This window comes from Salmo salar, chromosome ssa24 (assembly GCF_905237065.1).
Source record: "Salmo salar chromosome ssa24, Ssal_v3.1, whole genome shotgun sequence".
Lineage (NCBI taxonomy): Eukaryota > Metazoa > Chordata > Actinopteri > Salmoniformes > Salmonidae > Salmo > Salmo salar.
The window spans coordinates 39,559,360-39,576,394 of record NC_059465.1 but is presented as its reverse complement, the minus strand read 5'-3'; the positions used below and the strand labels follow the sequence as shown (position 1 = coordinate 39,576,394).

The following is a 17,035-nucleotide window of genomic DNA, read 5'->3' as shown; positions in this document are numbered from 1 at the left end:
ATCCATGTTCAGCACTGGTAACAAGTCACATAGTCATTTGTGAACAGGTGTAAAACCTACACATGTCATTTCAGCTAAGACATTGGTAGCTACTTCCACGATTATAAACAAATAAAATGTAAATTTTGACCTGTTCGATCGTCCCGTCATTGGTCATTGTGTCGCTCCGTGGTGATGTTTCCCCTAGGTACAGATTTGGGATCAGTTTCTCCTCTCCCAATACCTAACCTTAACCACTAGTGGGGTAATTAAAAACAGACCCAAGATCAGCGTCTAGAGCCAACTTCACCCTACACAAATTGTGTCCTTTTGCGGTGCAGGAGGCCCTTCGAGAGGAGCAGCTGGTGGAGCGTCTGACCCGTCAGTCCCAGCTGGAGAGACGCCTGGCCGTCCAGCTCATGCAGCTCCGCCAGCAGAAGGACGTTCTCCGACAGAACCGAGTGTTCCGCGAGAGACAGTACCAAGAGCAAAGGCTGAGGGATTTCCAAGAGGCCTTGGAGAGGGAGGCGGTGAGATCCATGTAGTCCATCGCTCCATAGGATGGACCATAGATAGACTATAGACCAGCGTTTCCCAAACTCTGTCCTTGGGACCCCAAGGGGTGCAAGTTTTGTTTTTTGCCCTAACACTACACATGATTAGTTGATTATTTGAATCAGCTGTGTAGTGCTAGGACAAAAACTAAACCGTGCACCCCTTGGAGTCCAGAGGATAGACCATAGATAGACCATAGAAAGGCCATAGATAGACCGTAGGCCATAGATAGACCATAGATGGACCATAAATAGATCATAGATGGACCATAGACGGACCATAGATGGACCGTAAATAGACCATAGATGGACCGTAAATAGACCATAGATGGACCGTAAATAGACCATAGATGGACCGTAAATAGACCATAGATGGACCGTAAATAGACCATAGATGGACCATAGACCATAGATGGACCGTAAATAGACCATAGATGGACCGTAAATAGACCATAGATGGACCGTAAATAGAGCATAGATGGACCATAGCCCATAGATGGACCGTAAATAGACCATAGATGGACCGTAAATAGATCATAGATGGACCATAGACAATAGATGGACCATAGACAATAGATGGATCATAAACAATAGATGGATCATAGACCATAGACAGACCATAGGTCAGCAGCATACCACCCTGCATCCCACTACTGGCTTGCTTCTGAAGCTAAGCAGGGTTGGTCCTGGTCAGTCCCTGGATGGGAGACCAGATGCTGCTGGAAGTGGTGTTGGAGGGACAGTAGGAAGCACTCTTTCCTCTGGTCTAAAATAAAATATCCCAATGCCCCAGGGCAGTAATTGGGGACATTGCCCTGTGTAGGGTGCCGTCTTTCAGATGGGACGTTAAACGGGTGTCCTGACTCTCTGAGGTCATTAAAGATCCCATGTCACTTATCGTAAGAGTAGGGGTGTTAACCCCAGTGTCCTGGCTAAATTCCCAGTCTGGCCCTCAAACCATCATGGTCACCTAATAATCCCCAGTTTACAATTGGCTCATTCATCTCCTCTCCCCTGTAACTATTCCCCAGGTTGTTGCTGCAAATGAGAACGTGTTCTCAGTCAACTTACCTGGTAAAATAATGGATAAAGTAAAAATAGAAGGATCATAGATGGACTATAGACAGACAAATAGATCATAGATGGACCATAAATAGACCATAGATGGACCATAGACCAATGTGTGACCATAGATGGACCATAGGCCATAGACAGACAAATAGATCATAGATGGACCATAGACAGACAAATAGACCATAGATGGACCATAAATATAGATGGACCATAGATGGACCATAAATAGACCATAGGCCATAGACAGACAAATAGACCATAGATGGACCATAAATAGACCATAGACAGACAAATAGATCATAGATGGACCATAGACCATAGATGATCTGCTTGAGCAATGCCCTGCTTTAGTCAGTCATCAGCAGCCAACATGTCAGAAGAAGTAGTGTGTAGGATTTCCACTTCAGTGAGACCCTGACCTCGGCAAGTAGAGGATGTATTGCACCTGCACATTGTACATATATACCTAGAATCAGCATATCATCATGCATGGAAAGTAAAGCCTCATCTAGTTAAGCTACTTAGTTGTTCAAAATTGTAATGATATTATTATTAACAAACAAAAGGTTTGCATTTGTTTCATGTACAGCCATGCTTCAAAAGAAATACAGTGTAAAGCCAAGTATAGTTTTGGGTGCTTTCAGGAGAATATGACTATTTTCAATTTCTTAGTGTTACTAACAATATGTTTTTGGAGTGGCTGGATTCTGGTCACGAGGGGCGATTGAACTAAGGTTCTTACTATCCGATAAAGGTAGGGGTTATGGTTAGGGTTTAGTTTAGGATGTCCCAAGGATCCCGGATAGCACTAACTATTCAACTAAAAGCTGATGTGAGGTTTGACCTTTGACCTGCCACTGGTGTAACAGGCTCTAGCACGCCAGGCCAGTTTGGATCACGCCGAGGAAACTCGGAAGGAGATTGAGGTACATGACAGGATAGCGACGGAGCGCGCCCAGGCTCGCTACAAGAAGCACTCTGACAGCTGCCGAGAAATACTGGAGCAGATAGTGGACCTGGCCACGAAAGCTGGAGAGTACCGCCTCCTCACTGGAAAGTACGTGCCACCGTTCGAGAGTGTTATTCATTTCTACAAATTGAAAGTTTGATGTTTTTATGTCATTGACATTTGGAGCTATTGAAATGTTTGAATATTGTCCCATGTACATTATGTAATTTACTGATGTCCCAAACTAGCCCCATACGGATAACCAAAGTCAAACCAAATTGACCATGGTCAGTGTGATGGGCGTTACAATCTGGTCACGTGCAACTGTGCTCCGAATTGATGATGGCTTGGGTGCTGCCAGCTGTGGGCATGTGGGCAGGATTGAAATGAACCCAATCCAAGGAAAACTGTTATGTACCCTTCATTACTTGACATACCCTTTTGTCCTAATAATCTCGCACATCTCTGTTCTGGACAAGACTGACTTAATGACCAAAATTATCCTATTTACACTTTGTAAGTCAATTGTGACTGTAGAATAAATGTTTCTGACTCACATCGATGCCACATAGGCTGTTTTCAACCAGATCCATTTTTATTTTATTCAGTAGTACAGTTTACATGACGTTCTGTACAAATGTTTGATAGAATCGGAAAGACAAGGGTGTTTGTAGTTTGTTGAGATATAAAATAATGAAAGTGAAAAGGCTGCTATATCCATTTAATAATACTAAAAGCACTCACAATATCATAAGCCAGCTATAGATTTTGAGGAGCTAAGACAATCTAAGAGTGTTAACCCACGTAGAAATTAACAATGTGTCAGAATGTGAGTATTTCACTACCCACTGGGCACACACTGGTTGAATCAACGTTGTTTCCACGTCATTTCAATGACATTATGTTGAACCAACGTGGAATAGACGTTGAATTGACGTCTGTTCCCAGTGGGAAGTTGTTTACTCATACCGTTATAGCTTTGCTTGTGGAAAATCGTTAGGTTAGCTCAAGGCACGACATGACGGAATCATGTATTATTTTGCTTGTCAAATGACTTGACCAACAAAATCAAATAAAGAAAACAACCTAAAATTCTGTCTCATTCTTCTCGTAAAAGTTTTAATGTAACTTGTTCACTTGTACTGGTTCAAACAACAATTAGAATGTACTTGGAGGGAAGAGAATTAGAAATGATATGTAAAGGCAAAGCAGAAGACAAGTAGACACGGGTGGGAGAGCAACCTTCCCTTTTTGGGACTGTTTTTGTAAAAAAAAAAATATCTTCAAGACCTTAATCATTAATTCAGTAGAGTGATACTCCAGCAGGACTGGCACAGTATTCTAACGGCATCATTTTAGATGCAACACAGCTCTGAGTGTACTTTGCTACTCTGTCCTGCAGTCTTATCCCTGGGAAGTTGATGCGGGAATGGAAGGAGCTCATGTTTTGCGGGAAGCTCCTGTATGACAGTGGCAGTCTGGAGGAGCTACCTGCCGACCCCACCCCAGAGCAGTTCATTGAGGTTGAGAAACAGGAGATCCTTAACAACCAGGACTATGATGAGTATATGGTGAGTCCATTAGTGTGAGGTCATGCCCAAGAAATCCTGTTCAGAATTGTCCATGAAATGCTGTTCGGTGTGTAACTGGAATTCAGTGGTTCTCAAATTGTCTTGAAATGGTGTCGCAAGTCAAGAATATGACTTCACTGATATGTTGAATTTCACAATGGTGCAGGTTTATAGCCTGGTCCCAGATTTGTTTGTGCTATCATGATCATTCTTTGTATGCCTGGTACCCAGGCTAGCAGGTTCAGCGTTATTGTTGGCAGTAATCCCAGTGTCTTTAGGTGTGTTCTATGTGTTGATTCTGTGTGTTAGAGCATGACTGGTGAGTGGACCTGGCCAGAGGAGGGGGAGACAAAGCCCCCCCCATCCAACAACAATATCCTGGGACATGTGGTGCTCCGCCTGCAGACTATTGTGAACCCCCCCAAACCAGACACCCTTCCTCCCTCCTTCCCTCGGTTCACACTGAAAGCCTGTGTGCTGGGGAAGCTTTTCTCCGGGAAGACCACATGCTTAACCAGGATTTACAAAGGTATCCCTCCAACCATATGATGCAGTATTGTGCATTACCATGCTACTTCATTTCTGGCAAAAGATTAGGTAACAGATTAGGTGTTGTCGTGTGTCTTGCCTCGTGAGAGTCGTCTATGTTCTTTGGCTAAAACATCCATAGAATAACATACAGGTAACTGCCAAAATAAAGGAAACACTAAATGAGGGATACAAACTATATTGAATGCTGGTGCTTCCACACAGGTATGGTTTCTGAGTTAATTAAGCAGTTAACTTCCCATCACGCTAAAATGCTGACCAGGTGAATCCAGGTGAAAGTTATGATCACTTATTGATGTCACTTGTTAAATCCACTTCAACCATTTTTAAGCCTTGAGACAATTGAGACATGGATTGTGTATGTGTGCCATTCAGAGGGTGAATTTAAGTGCCTTTGAACGGGGTATGGTTGTAGGTGCCAGGCGCACTGGTTTGTGTGAAGAACTGCAACGCTGCTGGGTTTTTCCACACTCAACAGTTTCACGCTTTCGACACCTTGTAGAGTCCATGCCCCGACAGACTGAGGCTGTTCTGAGGGCAAAAGCGGGGATGTGCAACTCTATATTAGGAATTTGTTCTTAATGTTTTGTACAGTCAGTGTAGGTATACAATATATATGAATATATATATATATATATATATATATGAAAATGGGACCTCTCTGCAAACCACCATCTATTCTCTCGTCTTCTAACCTAGCCCATCACATCCACATCCTGTCAGCTAATGTTCTGATCCAGGAGGCCCTGGCTGCACATCAGCTTGGAAAGCTTGGACGTGAGGTCAGAAAACCGGTTTAAAATAAAATCTAAAACGTGTCTGAAAGGTTTTGAAGTGAGTGAATTGGAATAACACATATATAAAACTGTCATAAGAATGGATGAATGACAGCTGTATGCAGTTGTATATTCCCTTTTTTATCTGTATTTAAATAAAAACATGAACCTTTTTATACTGTATAAGAGCCCAGAGAGCTGTGAAACATTGCCCGCTAAAGACATCGACCAGGTGGAGACGGATACTGAGATGGAGGAGGAGTCGTCACAGGATTCAGGTGAAGTTGCCCCTAGACGCTGATCTTGGGTCGTTTTTTTTCTTCATTTTCCCCACTAATGGTTAAGGTGACGATTGGGGGAGGGCAAGCTGATTCTAGATCTGTACCTAGGGGAAACATCACGCCAGAGCGCAATATTAGGAGAATCAGCAGCACATGTTTAAGCCAATGAGAAATGTAACTTGTGAATTCCAGGTATTTTCTTACTTCATTTGCCCGTCTGTAAACAAGCGTTTTGTCTGATTTGGTCTTATTGTTTGGTAGGTCCACTCGCTCAGGAGCCTCAGCAGCAAGGAGCTAAGAAAAAACCCAAGGCAAGTACAGTACAGAGGTATTTTAACATGACCATATATCTCTTATACCTACAAACTGACACAGAGAAACACATACAGTGTATTCAGAAAGTATTCAGACCCTTTGACTTTTTCCACATTTTGTTATGTTACAGCATTATTCTAAAATGGATAAACAAATAATCATCATCATCAAGCTACACACAATAACCCATAATGACAAAGAAAAAACAGTTTTATTTGAATTTTTTTTAAATAAAAAACTGAAATATAACATTTACATAAGTATTCAGACCCTTACTCAGTACTTTGTTGAAGCACCTTTGGCAGCGATTACAGCCTCGTCTTCTTTGGTATGACGCTACAAGCTTGGCACACCTCTATTTGGGTAGTTTCTCCTATTCTTCTCTGCAGATCCTCTCAAGCAATGTCAGGTTGGATGGGAAGCATCGCCGCACAGCTATTTTCAGGTCTCTCCAGAGATGTTCGATCGGGTTCAAGTCCGGGCTCTGGCTGGGCCACTCGAGGACATTCAGAGACTTATCACGAAGCCACTCCTGCGTTGTCTTGGCTATGTGCTTAGGGTCGTTGTCCTGTTAGAAGGTGAACCTTCACCCCAGTCTGAGGTCCTGAGCGCTTTGGAGCAGGATTTTCATCAAGGATCTGTCTGTACTTTGCTCTGTTCATATTTCCCTCGATCCTGACTAGTCTCCCAGTCCCTGCTGCTGAAAAACATCACCACCGCATGATGCTGCTACCACCATGCTTCACCGTAGGGATGGTGCCAGGTTTCCTCCAGACATGACACTTGGCATTCAAGCCAAAGAGTTCAATCTTGGTTTCATCAGACCAGAGAATCTTGTTACTCATGGTCTGAGAATCCTTAAGGTGCCTCTTGGCAAATTACAAGCAGGCTGTCCTGTGCCTTTTACTGAGGAGTGGCTTCCGTTTGGCCACTCTACCATAAAGACCCGAGTGCTGCAGAGATGGTTGTCCTTCTGGAAGGTTCTCCCATCTCCACAGAGGAACTCCAGAGCTCTGTCAGAGTGACGATTGGCTCCCTGACCAAGGCCCTTCTTTCCCGATTGCTCAGTTTGTCCGGCCAGCCAGCCCTAGGAAGGGTCTTGGTGGTTCCAAACTTCTTCCATTTAAGAATGATGGAGGCCACTGTGTTCTTGGGGACCTTCAATGCTGCAGAAATGTTTCGGTACCCTTCCCCAGATCTGTGCCTCGACACAATCCTGTCTCTGAGCTCTACTTTCAATTCCTTCGACCTCGTGGCTTGGTTTCTGCTCTAACATGCACTGTCAACTGTGGGATCTTATATGGTGTAACAGCTGTCTTTAGGAATGGACCAAGGCGCAGCGGGAATGTGGATACTCATAGTTTTTTAATAAACAAAAGTAAAGCATCCACAGGGAAACAACAATAACTGATACTCACGACAGGAACAGTCTTGCAGGCACACAAAACGCAATGCAAGAACAACTACCCACAACCCCAAAGAAAAACACACACTACTATATAGGACTCCCAATCAAAGGCAACTAAACACACCTGCCTTCAATTGGGAGTCCAATCACCAACACAACACTTAACACACACAAAAACCCTGCCACATCCTGACCAAAACTAACACAATTACGCCCTCTGCTGGTCAGGACGTGACATATGGACAGGTGTGTGCCTTTCCAAATCATGTCCAATCAATTGAATTTACCACATGTGGACTCCAATCAAGTTGTAGAAACATCTCAAGGATGATCAATGGAAACAGGATGCAGCTGAGCTCAATTTTGAGTCTCATAATAAAGGGTCGGAATACTTATGTAAATAAGGTAGTTCTGTTTTTTATTTGTAATAATTTTGCAAAAATTTCAAAAACCCTGTTTTGCTTTGTTATTGTGTGTAGATTGATAAAAATAAACATTTTTAATCAATTTTAGAATAAGGCTGTAATATAACAAAATGTTAAAAAAGTCAAGGGGTCTGAATACTTTCCAAATGCACTGTAGGTGCATAGGTGTTCTATTTTAGCAGTAAGGCCTGAGGAGGTGTGGTATTTGGCCAATATACCACGGCTAAGGGCTGTTCTTAGGCACGATGCAACGTAATCAGAACAGTAAAAATAAATGTTTTGTCAACCAGTTTATATTTCTACTTAATACCTAATACTGTATATACAGTACCAGTCAAAGGTTTGGACATACCTACTCATTCCAGGGTTTTTCTTAGTTTTTTACTATTTTCTACATAATAGAATAATAGTGAAGACATCAAACTATTAAATAACACATATTTCCATGTATTAATCAATTAAGTGTTAAACAAATCAAAATATATTTTATATTTCAGATTCTTCAAAGTAGCCACCCTTTGCCTTGATGAAAGCTTTGCACACTCTTAAATATATTTTGATGAGTTAATTTTTTGGGGGGTTACTACATGATTCCATATGTGTTATTTCATAGTTTTGATGCCTTCACTATTATTCTACAATGTAGAAAATAGTAAAAATAAAGAAAAACCCTTGAATGAGTAGCTGTGTCCAAACTTTTGACTGGTACTGTATATATTACTTGGATACTTGTAATGGGAATAACAAAGAACATCCTTCCCAGCTCTCTGTGAGGGCCCAGCATGGAGCAGCAGTGGAAAAGTTTCTCAGAAAAGGGAAATCCGTCCCAGACGAGCTGCTTGTGGACATTGTAGTCGAAGCTATCAGGTTTAAACACAAACAAAATCCTATTCTGTTCTATAGAAGTAATAAATCGAATCGAATGCTAAATTAAACTAATAGCCCTTTCGTGTTGAACGTGTATTGACCCTAATCTCTTTACTCTTTATCCCAGGGCAATCCCAGCAGACTCAGGCTGGATTCTGGATGGCTTCCCGGTCGATCTGACCCAGGCCAAGCTTCTGGAGAAGGCCCTGGGGGGCTCGGACACAGGGAAGGAGAAGAAGAGGAGGAACAAGCGGTCCAACCTGTCTGTGGATAGCAACGCGCCTAAGGAGGCCCCTCCTCCCTCTCCTGTGCTGGACCTAGCTCTGCTGCTTGACGTGTCTGATGACCACGTTTTGGACAGGGCGGCCAAGCAGGCCTGTGAGTTTCATAGCCCCGGTCCCAGATCTGTTTGTGTTGTCTTGCCAACTCCTATGGTGATTGTCACGCAGCGTTACCTTGACCATAGGGGTCGGCATGACAACACAAACAGTAGTAGGTATCCAGGCTGTATGTTTCAAGTTTTCATGTTTATTCACCACAACAGTACAGGATACAACAGGTGTATAACAGTACAGGATACAACAGGTGTATAACAGTACAGGATATAACAGGTGTATAACAGTACAGGATACAACAGGTGTATAACAGTACAGGATACAACAGGTGTATAACAGTACAGGATATAACAGGTGTATAACAGTACAGGATATAACAGGTGTATAACAGTACAGGATATAACAGGTGTATAACAGTACAGGATACAACAGGTGTATAACAGTACAGGATACAACAGGTGTATAACAGTACAGGATACAACAGGTGTATAACAGTACAGGATACAACAGGTGTATAACAGTACAGGATATAACAGGTGTATAACAGTACAGGATACAACAGGTGTATAACAGTACAGGATACAACAGGTGTATAACAGTACAGGATACAAAGGTGTATAATAGTACAGGATACAACAGGTGTATAATAGTACAGGATACAACAGGTGTATAACAGTACAGGATACAACAGGTGTATAACAGTACAGGATACAACAGGTGTATAACAGTACAGGATATAACGTGTATAACAGTACAGGATACAACAGGTGTATAACAGTACAGGATATAACAGGTGTATAACAGTACAGGATACAACAGGTGTATAACAGTAAAGGATATAACAGTACAGGATACAACAGGTGTATAACAGTACAGGATACAACAGGTGTATAACAGTACAGGATATAACAGGTGTATAACAGTACAGGATATAACAGGTGTATAACAGTACAGGATACAACAGGTGTATAACAGTACAGGATACAACAGGTGTATAACAGTACAGGATACAACAGGTGTATAACAGTACAGGATACAACAGGTGTATAACAGTACAGGATACAACAGGTGTATAACAGTACAGGATACAACAGGTGTATAACAGTACAGGATACAACAGGTGTATAACAGTACAGGATACAACAGGTGTATAACAGTACAGGATACAACAGGTGTATAACAGTACAGGATACAACAGGTGTATAACAGTACAGGATACAACAGGTGTATAACAGTACAGGATACAACAGGTGTATAACAGTACAGGATACAACAGGTGTATAACAGTACAGGATACAACAGGTGTATAACAGTACAGGATACAACAGGTGTATAACAGTACAGGATACAACAGGTGTATAACAGTACAGGATACAACAGGTGTATAACAGTACAGGATACAACAGGTGTATAACAGTACAGGATATAACAGTACAGGATACAACAGGTGTATAACAGTACAGGATATAACAGGTGTATAACAGTACAGGATATAACAGTACAGGATACAACAGGTGTATAACAGTACAGGATACAACAGGTGTATAACAGTACAGGATATAACAGGTGTATAACAGTACAGGATACAACAGGTGTATAACAGTACAGTGAAATGTTTATCTTGGGATCTCTTTCCCAACAATGCAGTGATAGTAATAATATAGATAGTAATAATATAGATAGTAATAATATAGATAATACTATAGATAGTAATAATGCAGATAATAGTAATAATATAGATAATAATATAATATTTTTATAGTCAGAACACACTGAACAAAAATATAAGCGCAACATGTAAAGTGTTTGTCCCATGTTTCATGAGCTGAAAAAAAAATCACAGCCATTTTCCATAAGCACAAAAAGCTTATTAAAATGGTGTACACAAATTTGTTTACATCCTTGTCATTTTTCCTTTTCTAAGATAATGGATCCACCTGACAGGTGTGGCATATCAAGAAGCTGATTAAACAGTATGATCATTACACAGGTGCACCTTGTGCTGGGGATAATTAAAGGCCAATCTAAAATGTTCAGCCCAGGACCTCCACATATGGCTTCTTCATCTGCAGGATCGTCTGAGACCAGCCACCCGGACAGCTGATGAAACTGTGGGTTTGCACAACCGAAACATTTCTGCAATAACTGTCAGAAACCATCTCAGGGAAGCTCATCGGCGTGCTCGTCGTCCTCACCAACGTCTTGACCTGAATGCAGTTGGGCGTTGTAACTGACTTCAGCGAGCAGATACTCACCTTCGATGGCCACTGGCACACTGGACAAGTGTGCTCTTCACGGATGAATCCCGGTTTCACCTGTACCGGGCAGATTGCAGACAGCGTGTATGGCGTTATGTGGGCGAGCGGTTTGCTGATGTCAACGTTGTGAACAGAGTGCCCCATGGTGGCGGTGGGGTTATGGTATGAGCAGGCATAAGCTATGGAGAATGAACACAATTGCATTTTATTGATGGAAATTTGAATGCACAGAGATACCGTAACGAGATCCTGAGGCCCCTTGTGGTGCCATTTATCTGCCGCCATCACCTCATGTTTCAGCAAGATAATGCACATGTCACAAGGATCAGTACACAATTCCTGGAAGCTGAAAATGGTCCGGTTCTTCCATGACATGTATACTCACCAGACATGTCACCCATTGAGCATGTTTGGGATGCTCTGAATAGACATGTATGACAGCGTGTTCCATTTCCCGCCAATATCCAGCAACTTCACACAGCCAAGAGGGGTTTGACAACATTCCACAGGCCACAATCAACAGCTTGATCAACTCTATGCGAAGATGTGTCACACTGCATGAGGCAAATGGTGGTCACACCAGATACTGACTGGTTTTCTGATACACACCCCTACCTTTTTTTAAGGTATCTGTGACCAACAGATGCATATCTGTATTCCAAGTCATGTGAAACCCATAGATTTAGGCCTCATTTATTTATTTCAATTGACTGATTTGCTTATATGAACTGTAACTCAGTAAAATCTCTGAAATTGTTGCGTTCATATTTTTGTTCAGTGTCAATCTAAACATGAGTAATAGTGACCAGTAGCAGGATAAGTAGATAGATACTAATGGTAATATATAAATGTAAACAGGAGTAATCGTGACCAGTAGCAGGATAAATAGATAGATACTAATGGTAATGGCAATCAATAATCAATGGACAGCAGTTTAGAGGAGTAACACATTGAATCAATAATCATTTTAGCTGCAGCGTAGGTTGTGTCTGAGTGGGTAGAGACCTGGGGATGGGCATAGGGTCAGTATGGATAGTCTGTGGGAGAGGGAGAGCACTAGTTGTTAGCCATTTAACAGTCTTATGTTCAGGGCATTGAAGCTGTTTAGGAGTCTGTTTTGCTGTTTAGGAGTCTGTTGGTCTGAGCCCTGATGCACCAGTACCGCCTGCTGGACGTGAGCATGGAGAACAGTCCATGTCTTGGGTGGCTGGAGTCCTTGGCATTTTTTCAGTCCTTTCTCAGACACCGCCTGGCATGTACAGTGCATTCGGAAAGTATTCAGACCCCTTTGACTTTTTACACATTTTGTTGCTTTACAGCTTTGTTCTAAAATTGATTAAAAAGAATCCCTTATAAATCTACACACAATACCCCATAATGACATCACAATACCCCATAATGACAAAGCGAACAAACAGGTTATTAGAAAAAAATAGCACATTTATGAAAAATAAAAAACAGAAATACCTTTACACAAGTATTCAGACCCTTTGCTATGAGACTCGATATTGAACTCAGGTGAAACCCGTTTCCATTGATCATCCTTGAGCTGTTTCTACAACTTGATTGGAGTCCACCTGTGGTAAATTCAATTGATTGGACATAATTTGGAAAGGCACACACCTGTCTATTTAAGGTCCCACAGTTGACAGTGCATGTCAGAGCAAAAACCAAGCCATGAGGTCAAAGGAATTGCTCGTAGAGCTCCGTGACAGGATTGTGTCGAGGCACAGATCTGGGGAAGGGTACCAAAAAGTTTCTGCAGCATAGAAGGTCCCCAAGAACACAGTGGCGTCCATCATTCTTAAATGGAAGAAGTTTGGAACCACCAAGACTCTTCCTAGAGCTGGCTGTCTGACCAAACTGAGTAATCAGGGGAGAAAGCCCTTGGTCAGGGAGGTGACCAAGAACCCAATGGTCACTCAGACAGAGCTCCAGAGTTCCTCTGTGGAGATAGGAGAAGCTTAGAAGGACAACAATCTCTGCAGCACTTAGGCCTTTATAGTAGAGTGGCCAAACGGAAGCCACTCCTCAGTAAAAGGCACATGACAGCCCACTTGGAGTTTTCCAAAAGGCACCAGAAGGATTCTCAGACCATGAGAAACAAGATTCTCTGGTCTGATGAAACCAAGATTGAACTCTTTGGCCTGAATGTCAAGCGTCACGTCTGGAGGAAACCTGGCACCATCCCTACAGTGAAATGTGGTGGCAGCATCATGCTGTGGGGATGTTTTTCAGTGGCAGGGACTGGGATGCTAGTTAGGATCGAGGGAGATATGAACGGAGCAAAGTGCATAGAGATCCTTGATGAAAACCTGCTCCAAAGCACTCAGGACATCAGACTGGGGTGAAGGTTCACTTTCCAACAGGACAACGACCCTAAGCAGAATGAGAAACTCCCCAAAAATAGGTGTGCCAAGCTTGTAGCGTCACAGCCGAGAAGACTCGAGGCTATAATCGCTGCTAAAGGTGCTTCAACAAAGTACTGAGTAAAGGGTCTGAAAATGTATGTAAATGTCATATTTCAGGTTTTTATTTTGAATAAATTTGTACAAATGTCAAAACCTGTTTTTGCTTCATCATTATGGGGTATTGTGTGTAGATTGACGAGGGGAATAAACTATTTAATCAATTTTAGAACAATGCTGTAACGTAACAAAATGTGGAAAAAGTCAAGGGTGTGGTGAGTGTGGTGTACTTTCCGAATGCACTGTATGTCCTGGATGGCAGGGACCTCGCCCCGAGTGATGCGCTGGGCCATCCGCACCACACTCTGTAGAGCCTTCTGGTCATGGGCATTGCAGTTACCATACCAGATGGCGATACAACCAGTCAGGATGCTGTCGATAGTGCAACTGTAAAAGTTCCTGAGGATACCAAATCGTTTCAGCCTCCTGAGGGAGAAGAGGCGTTGCCGTGCCTTCACGACTGTTCTGGTGTGAGAGGACCATGTTAAATCCTCAGTGATGTGGACACCGAAGAACTTGAAGCCTTTGACCAGGGATGGGCAATTCCAGTCCTTGAGCGCTTGATTGGTGTCACAGTTTTGCCCCAGCCCCAGCTAACACACCTGACTCCAATAATCACCTAATCATGATCTTCAGTTTAGAATGTAATGTGATTAATCAGCTGTGTTTGCTAGGGATGGAGAAAAAGTGTGACACCAATCAGGCCCTCGAGGACTGGAGTTGTCCACCCCTGCTCTCAACACTCTCCACATGTCAAATGAGTTGCATGTTTATAATGAATGACACAGACGTACTGTGTTTGTAGATGAGGAGGAGAGCTCTGGCCCGGCTGGGGCTGGTGAGGAGTGCTGTGCCCCAGGTAGAGAGCACAATGTTGTCATCGCCAGGGACAAGAGCCTGGAGAAGAGACAGATCCAGCACAGGTACAGTTAGTACGATGACCACAAGATGCAGATCTGGGTTCAAATAGTATTTGTTTTCCTTCGAATAATTTGAGCCTTCGATCGAGACTGCCTTAGGTGACAAAGTGGGTGAGCATTACACTTTTGGGACGACTCCGTTGGTGCCATTGTGCCAGTCAAGAACAATCGAATAGAGCTAACTGGTTTGAAAGAAAAATAAATACTATTTGAACCCAGGTCTTATTATTGAGTACATCATCTCATCTAACATTGTTGTAAGTGATTTTCAGGGCTCTGAGTGTGTCTTTGAACTTTTAAACTAGCCCACTGACACACCATTGTTCTCTTCACACATTGAGTGTATTCACTAGGAACCAAACAGAAGCAAAACAGGCCAAAACGGGGAGGGACCCACCTTAATTTGTCCAATAACAAACACTATTTTTTTCCATTGCAAAACATTTAGCTATGGTGTGCGCTAATGAATAGTGCCTTTGTTATTATCACTGCAGGATCACAGCCTTCCAGGATACCTGGCCCAAGCTGGAGAAGTGGTTCTCTGGTAAACAGAACATTCTGATGAGACTGAATGCTGAGATGTCGGAGGACATGCTCTTTAGAAAAGTGGAATCCATCCTGTACCAGGCCATGATGCAGTCAGAAAAAGGTACAGACCACTAAGGGAATGGTTGATTTTAAGATAAGATATTAATTCTCCAAAATGGGAGATTTGACTTAATGCTACTTTGACTCTAAAATTGCCCAGTGAGATGCCTACTGTATCTAAAGTTGTTCTATGTGTAATTATTTTGACCCACCAGGTGAGGAAGTTGTTTTGGACAGTGGGAAGGCACCAGCGGTCTCAACTGCTCTCGTCCAGGTAACTCCGGTTGCAGTCCCAGCTCCCACTGAGTCCACCTCCACCCTCACCCAGGAGGGCCTGACTCCAGCTGTGAAATGCTCCAGCTCCAAGTCCAACTCTCGTTCCCCCAAAGGTCGGCTAACAACCACGTAGTGTATTAAATGGCACCCTATTCCCTACATTGTGCACTACTTTTGACCAGAGTCCTATGGGCCCTGGTAAAAAAAAAAAAGAAAGTTGTTCACTATATAAGGCATAGGGTACCATTTGGGACAGATTGAAACAAACTAAGACAAGAGAACCATATCGTCAAACAGTTCTGTTCCATTCTGTAGGTTCACAGAGCAACGTCGAGAAGAACACATCCGAAGGGAAAGATGTCCATCGTAAGCTGTCCAAGTCTGGATCAGGTCCATTACTGATATCAGCCTAGCTATTAGTAACATTCTACAACAAACAACAGTTGCTCTCACATTGTTTTTAAACCACATTAAAAAAAGAGGTATGGTGGCCTAGGGTCTTTGGAAGACACTCATTTTCCTTTCTATATCCGATCCAATAAACAATTAATATGAGAGTGGGACTGCCCCGCTCCTTTAAAAAATCAAATAAAATATCCCTTTTTCCCATTGCTTCCAGGAGGAGCTGTGGGGCGTTCTAGGAAGTTGTCCATAGCCTCCTATGAGAATTCCCATGGTGGGAACACCAGTCCTACAGAGCCCCTTGATCCCACCCCTGGAACTGCACACTGGGTGTACGTGGACGAGCCCCTTCCCAAGGTACAGTAGGAGTAGGGTGTTGTTTCCTATAGATGCTAATCTTGGATCAGTTGTGCAATTTCCCCACTAGTGGTTAAGGTTAGGATTGGGAAAAACAGAAGCTGATCCTAGATCTGTACCTAGGGGGAACTTTACCCTGTACTGGTGCATACTGGTGGAAGACAAGATAACCATTATAGGTTTGCATGGGCTTTTTCTCTTCCCATTAGCTCTCAGTCAGAATGTACAGTCTCATTAGCTCTCAGTCAGAATGTACAGTCTCATTAGCTCTCAGTCAGAATGTATAATCTCAATAGCTCTCAGTCAGAAATCATAATCTCATTAGCTCTCAGTCAGAATGAAGAGTCTCATTAGCTCTCAGTCAGAAATCATAATCTCATTAGCTCTGTCAGAATGTATAATCTCATTAGCTCTCAGTCAGAAATCATAATCTCATTAGCTCTCAGTCAGAATGCATGGTCTCATTAGCTCTGTCAGAATGTATAGTCTCATTAGCTCTCAGTCAGAATGTATAGTCTCATTAGCTCTCAGTCAGAAATCATAATCTCATTAGCTCTCAGTCAGAATGTATAGTCTCATTAGCTCTGTCAGAATGTATCATCTCATTAGCTCTCAGTCAGAATGCATAATCTCATTAGCTCTCAGTCAGAATGTATAATCTCATTAGCTCTCAGTCAGAATGT

The 17,035-nt window shown here is 42.5% G+C and overlaps 1 protein-coding gene across 3 annotated transcripts in view; it reads left to right on the top strand.

The window, feature by feature from the left end:
• spef2 (sperm flagellar 2) overlaps positions 1-17,035 on the top strand; it is a 63,659-nt gene that overhangs the window by 8,632 nt on the left and 37,992 nt on the right. For 2 of the 3 annotated variants that reach the window (XM_045706893.1, XM_014172649.2), the window contains exons 8-21: positions 321-509; positions 2,477-2,664; positions 3,959-4,127; positions 4,437-4,656; positions 5,376-5,458; positions 5,640-5,730; positions 5,995-6,044; positions 8,645-8,748; positions 8,876-9,126; positions 14,615-14,732; positions 15,224-15,378; positions 15,533-15,706; positions 15,909-15,983; positions 16,213-16,352. In XM_045706893.1, the coding sequence (XP_045562849.1) occupies positions 321-509; positions 2,477-2,664; positions 3,959-4,127; positions 4,437-4,656; positions 5,376-5,458; positions 5,640-5,730; positions 5,995-6,044; positions 8,645-8,748; positions 8,876-9,126; positions 14,615-14,732; positions 15,224-15,378; positions 15,533-15,706; positions 15,909-15,983; positions 16,213-16,352 (2,007 nt within the window). The remainder of the gene's footprint in view (positions 1-320; positions 510-2,476; positions 2,665-3,958; positions 4,128-4,436; positions 4,657-5,375; positions 5,459-5,639; positions 5,731-5,994; positions 6,045-8,644; positions 8,749-8,875; positions 9,127-14,614; positions 14,733-15,223; positions 15,379-15,532; positions 15,707-15,908; positions 15,984-16,212; positions 16,353-17,035) is intronic. The other variant, XM_045706892.1, reaches the window with a different exon arrangement.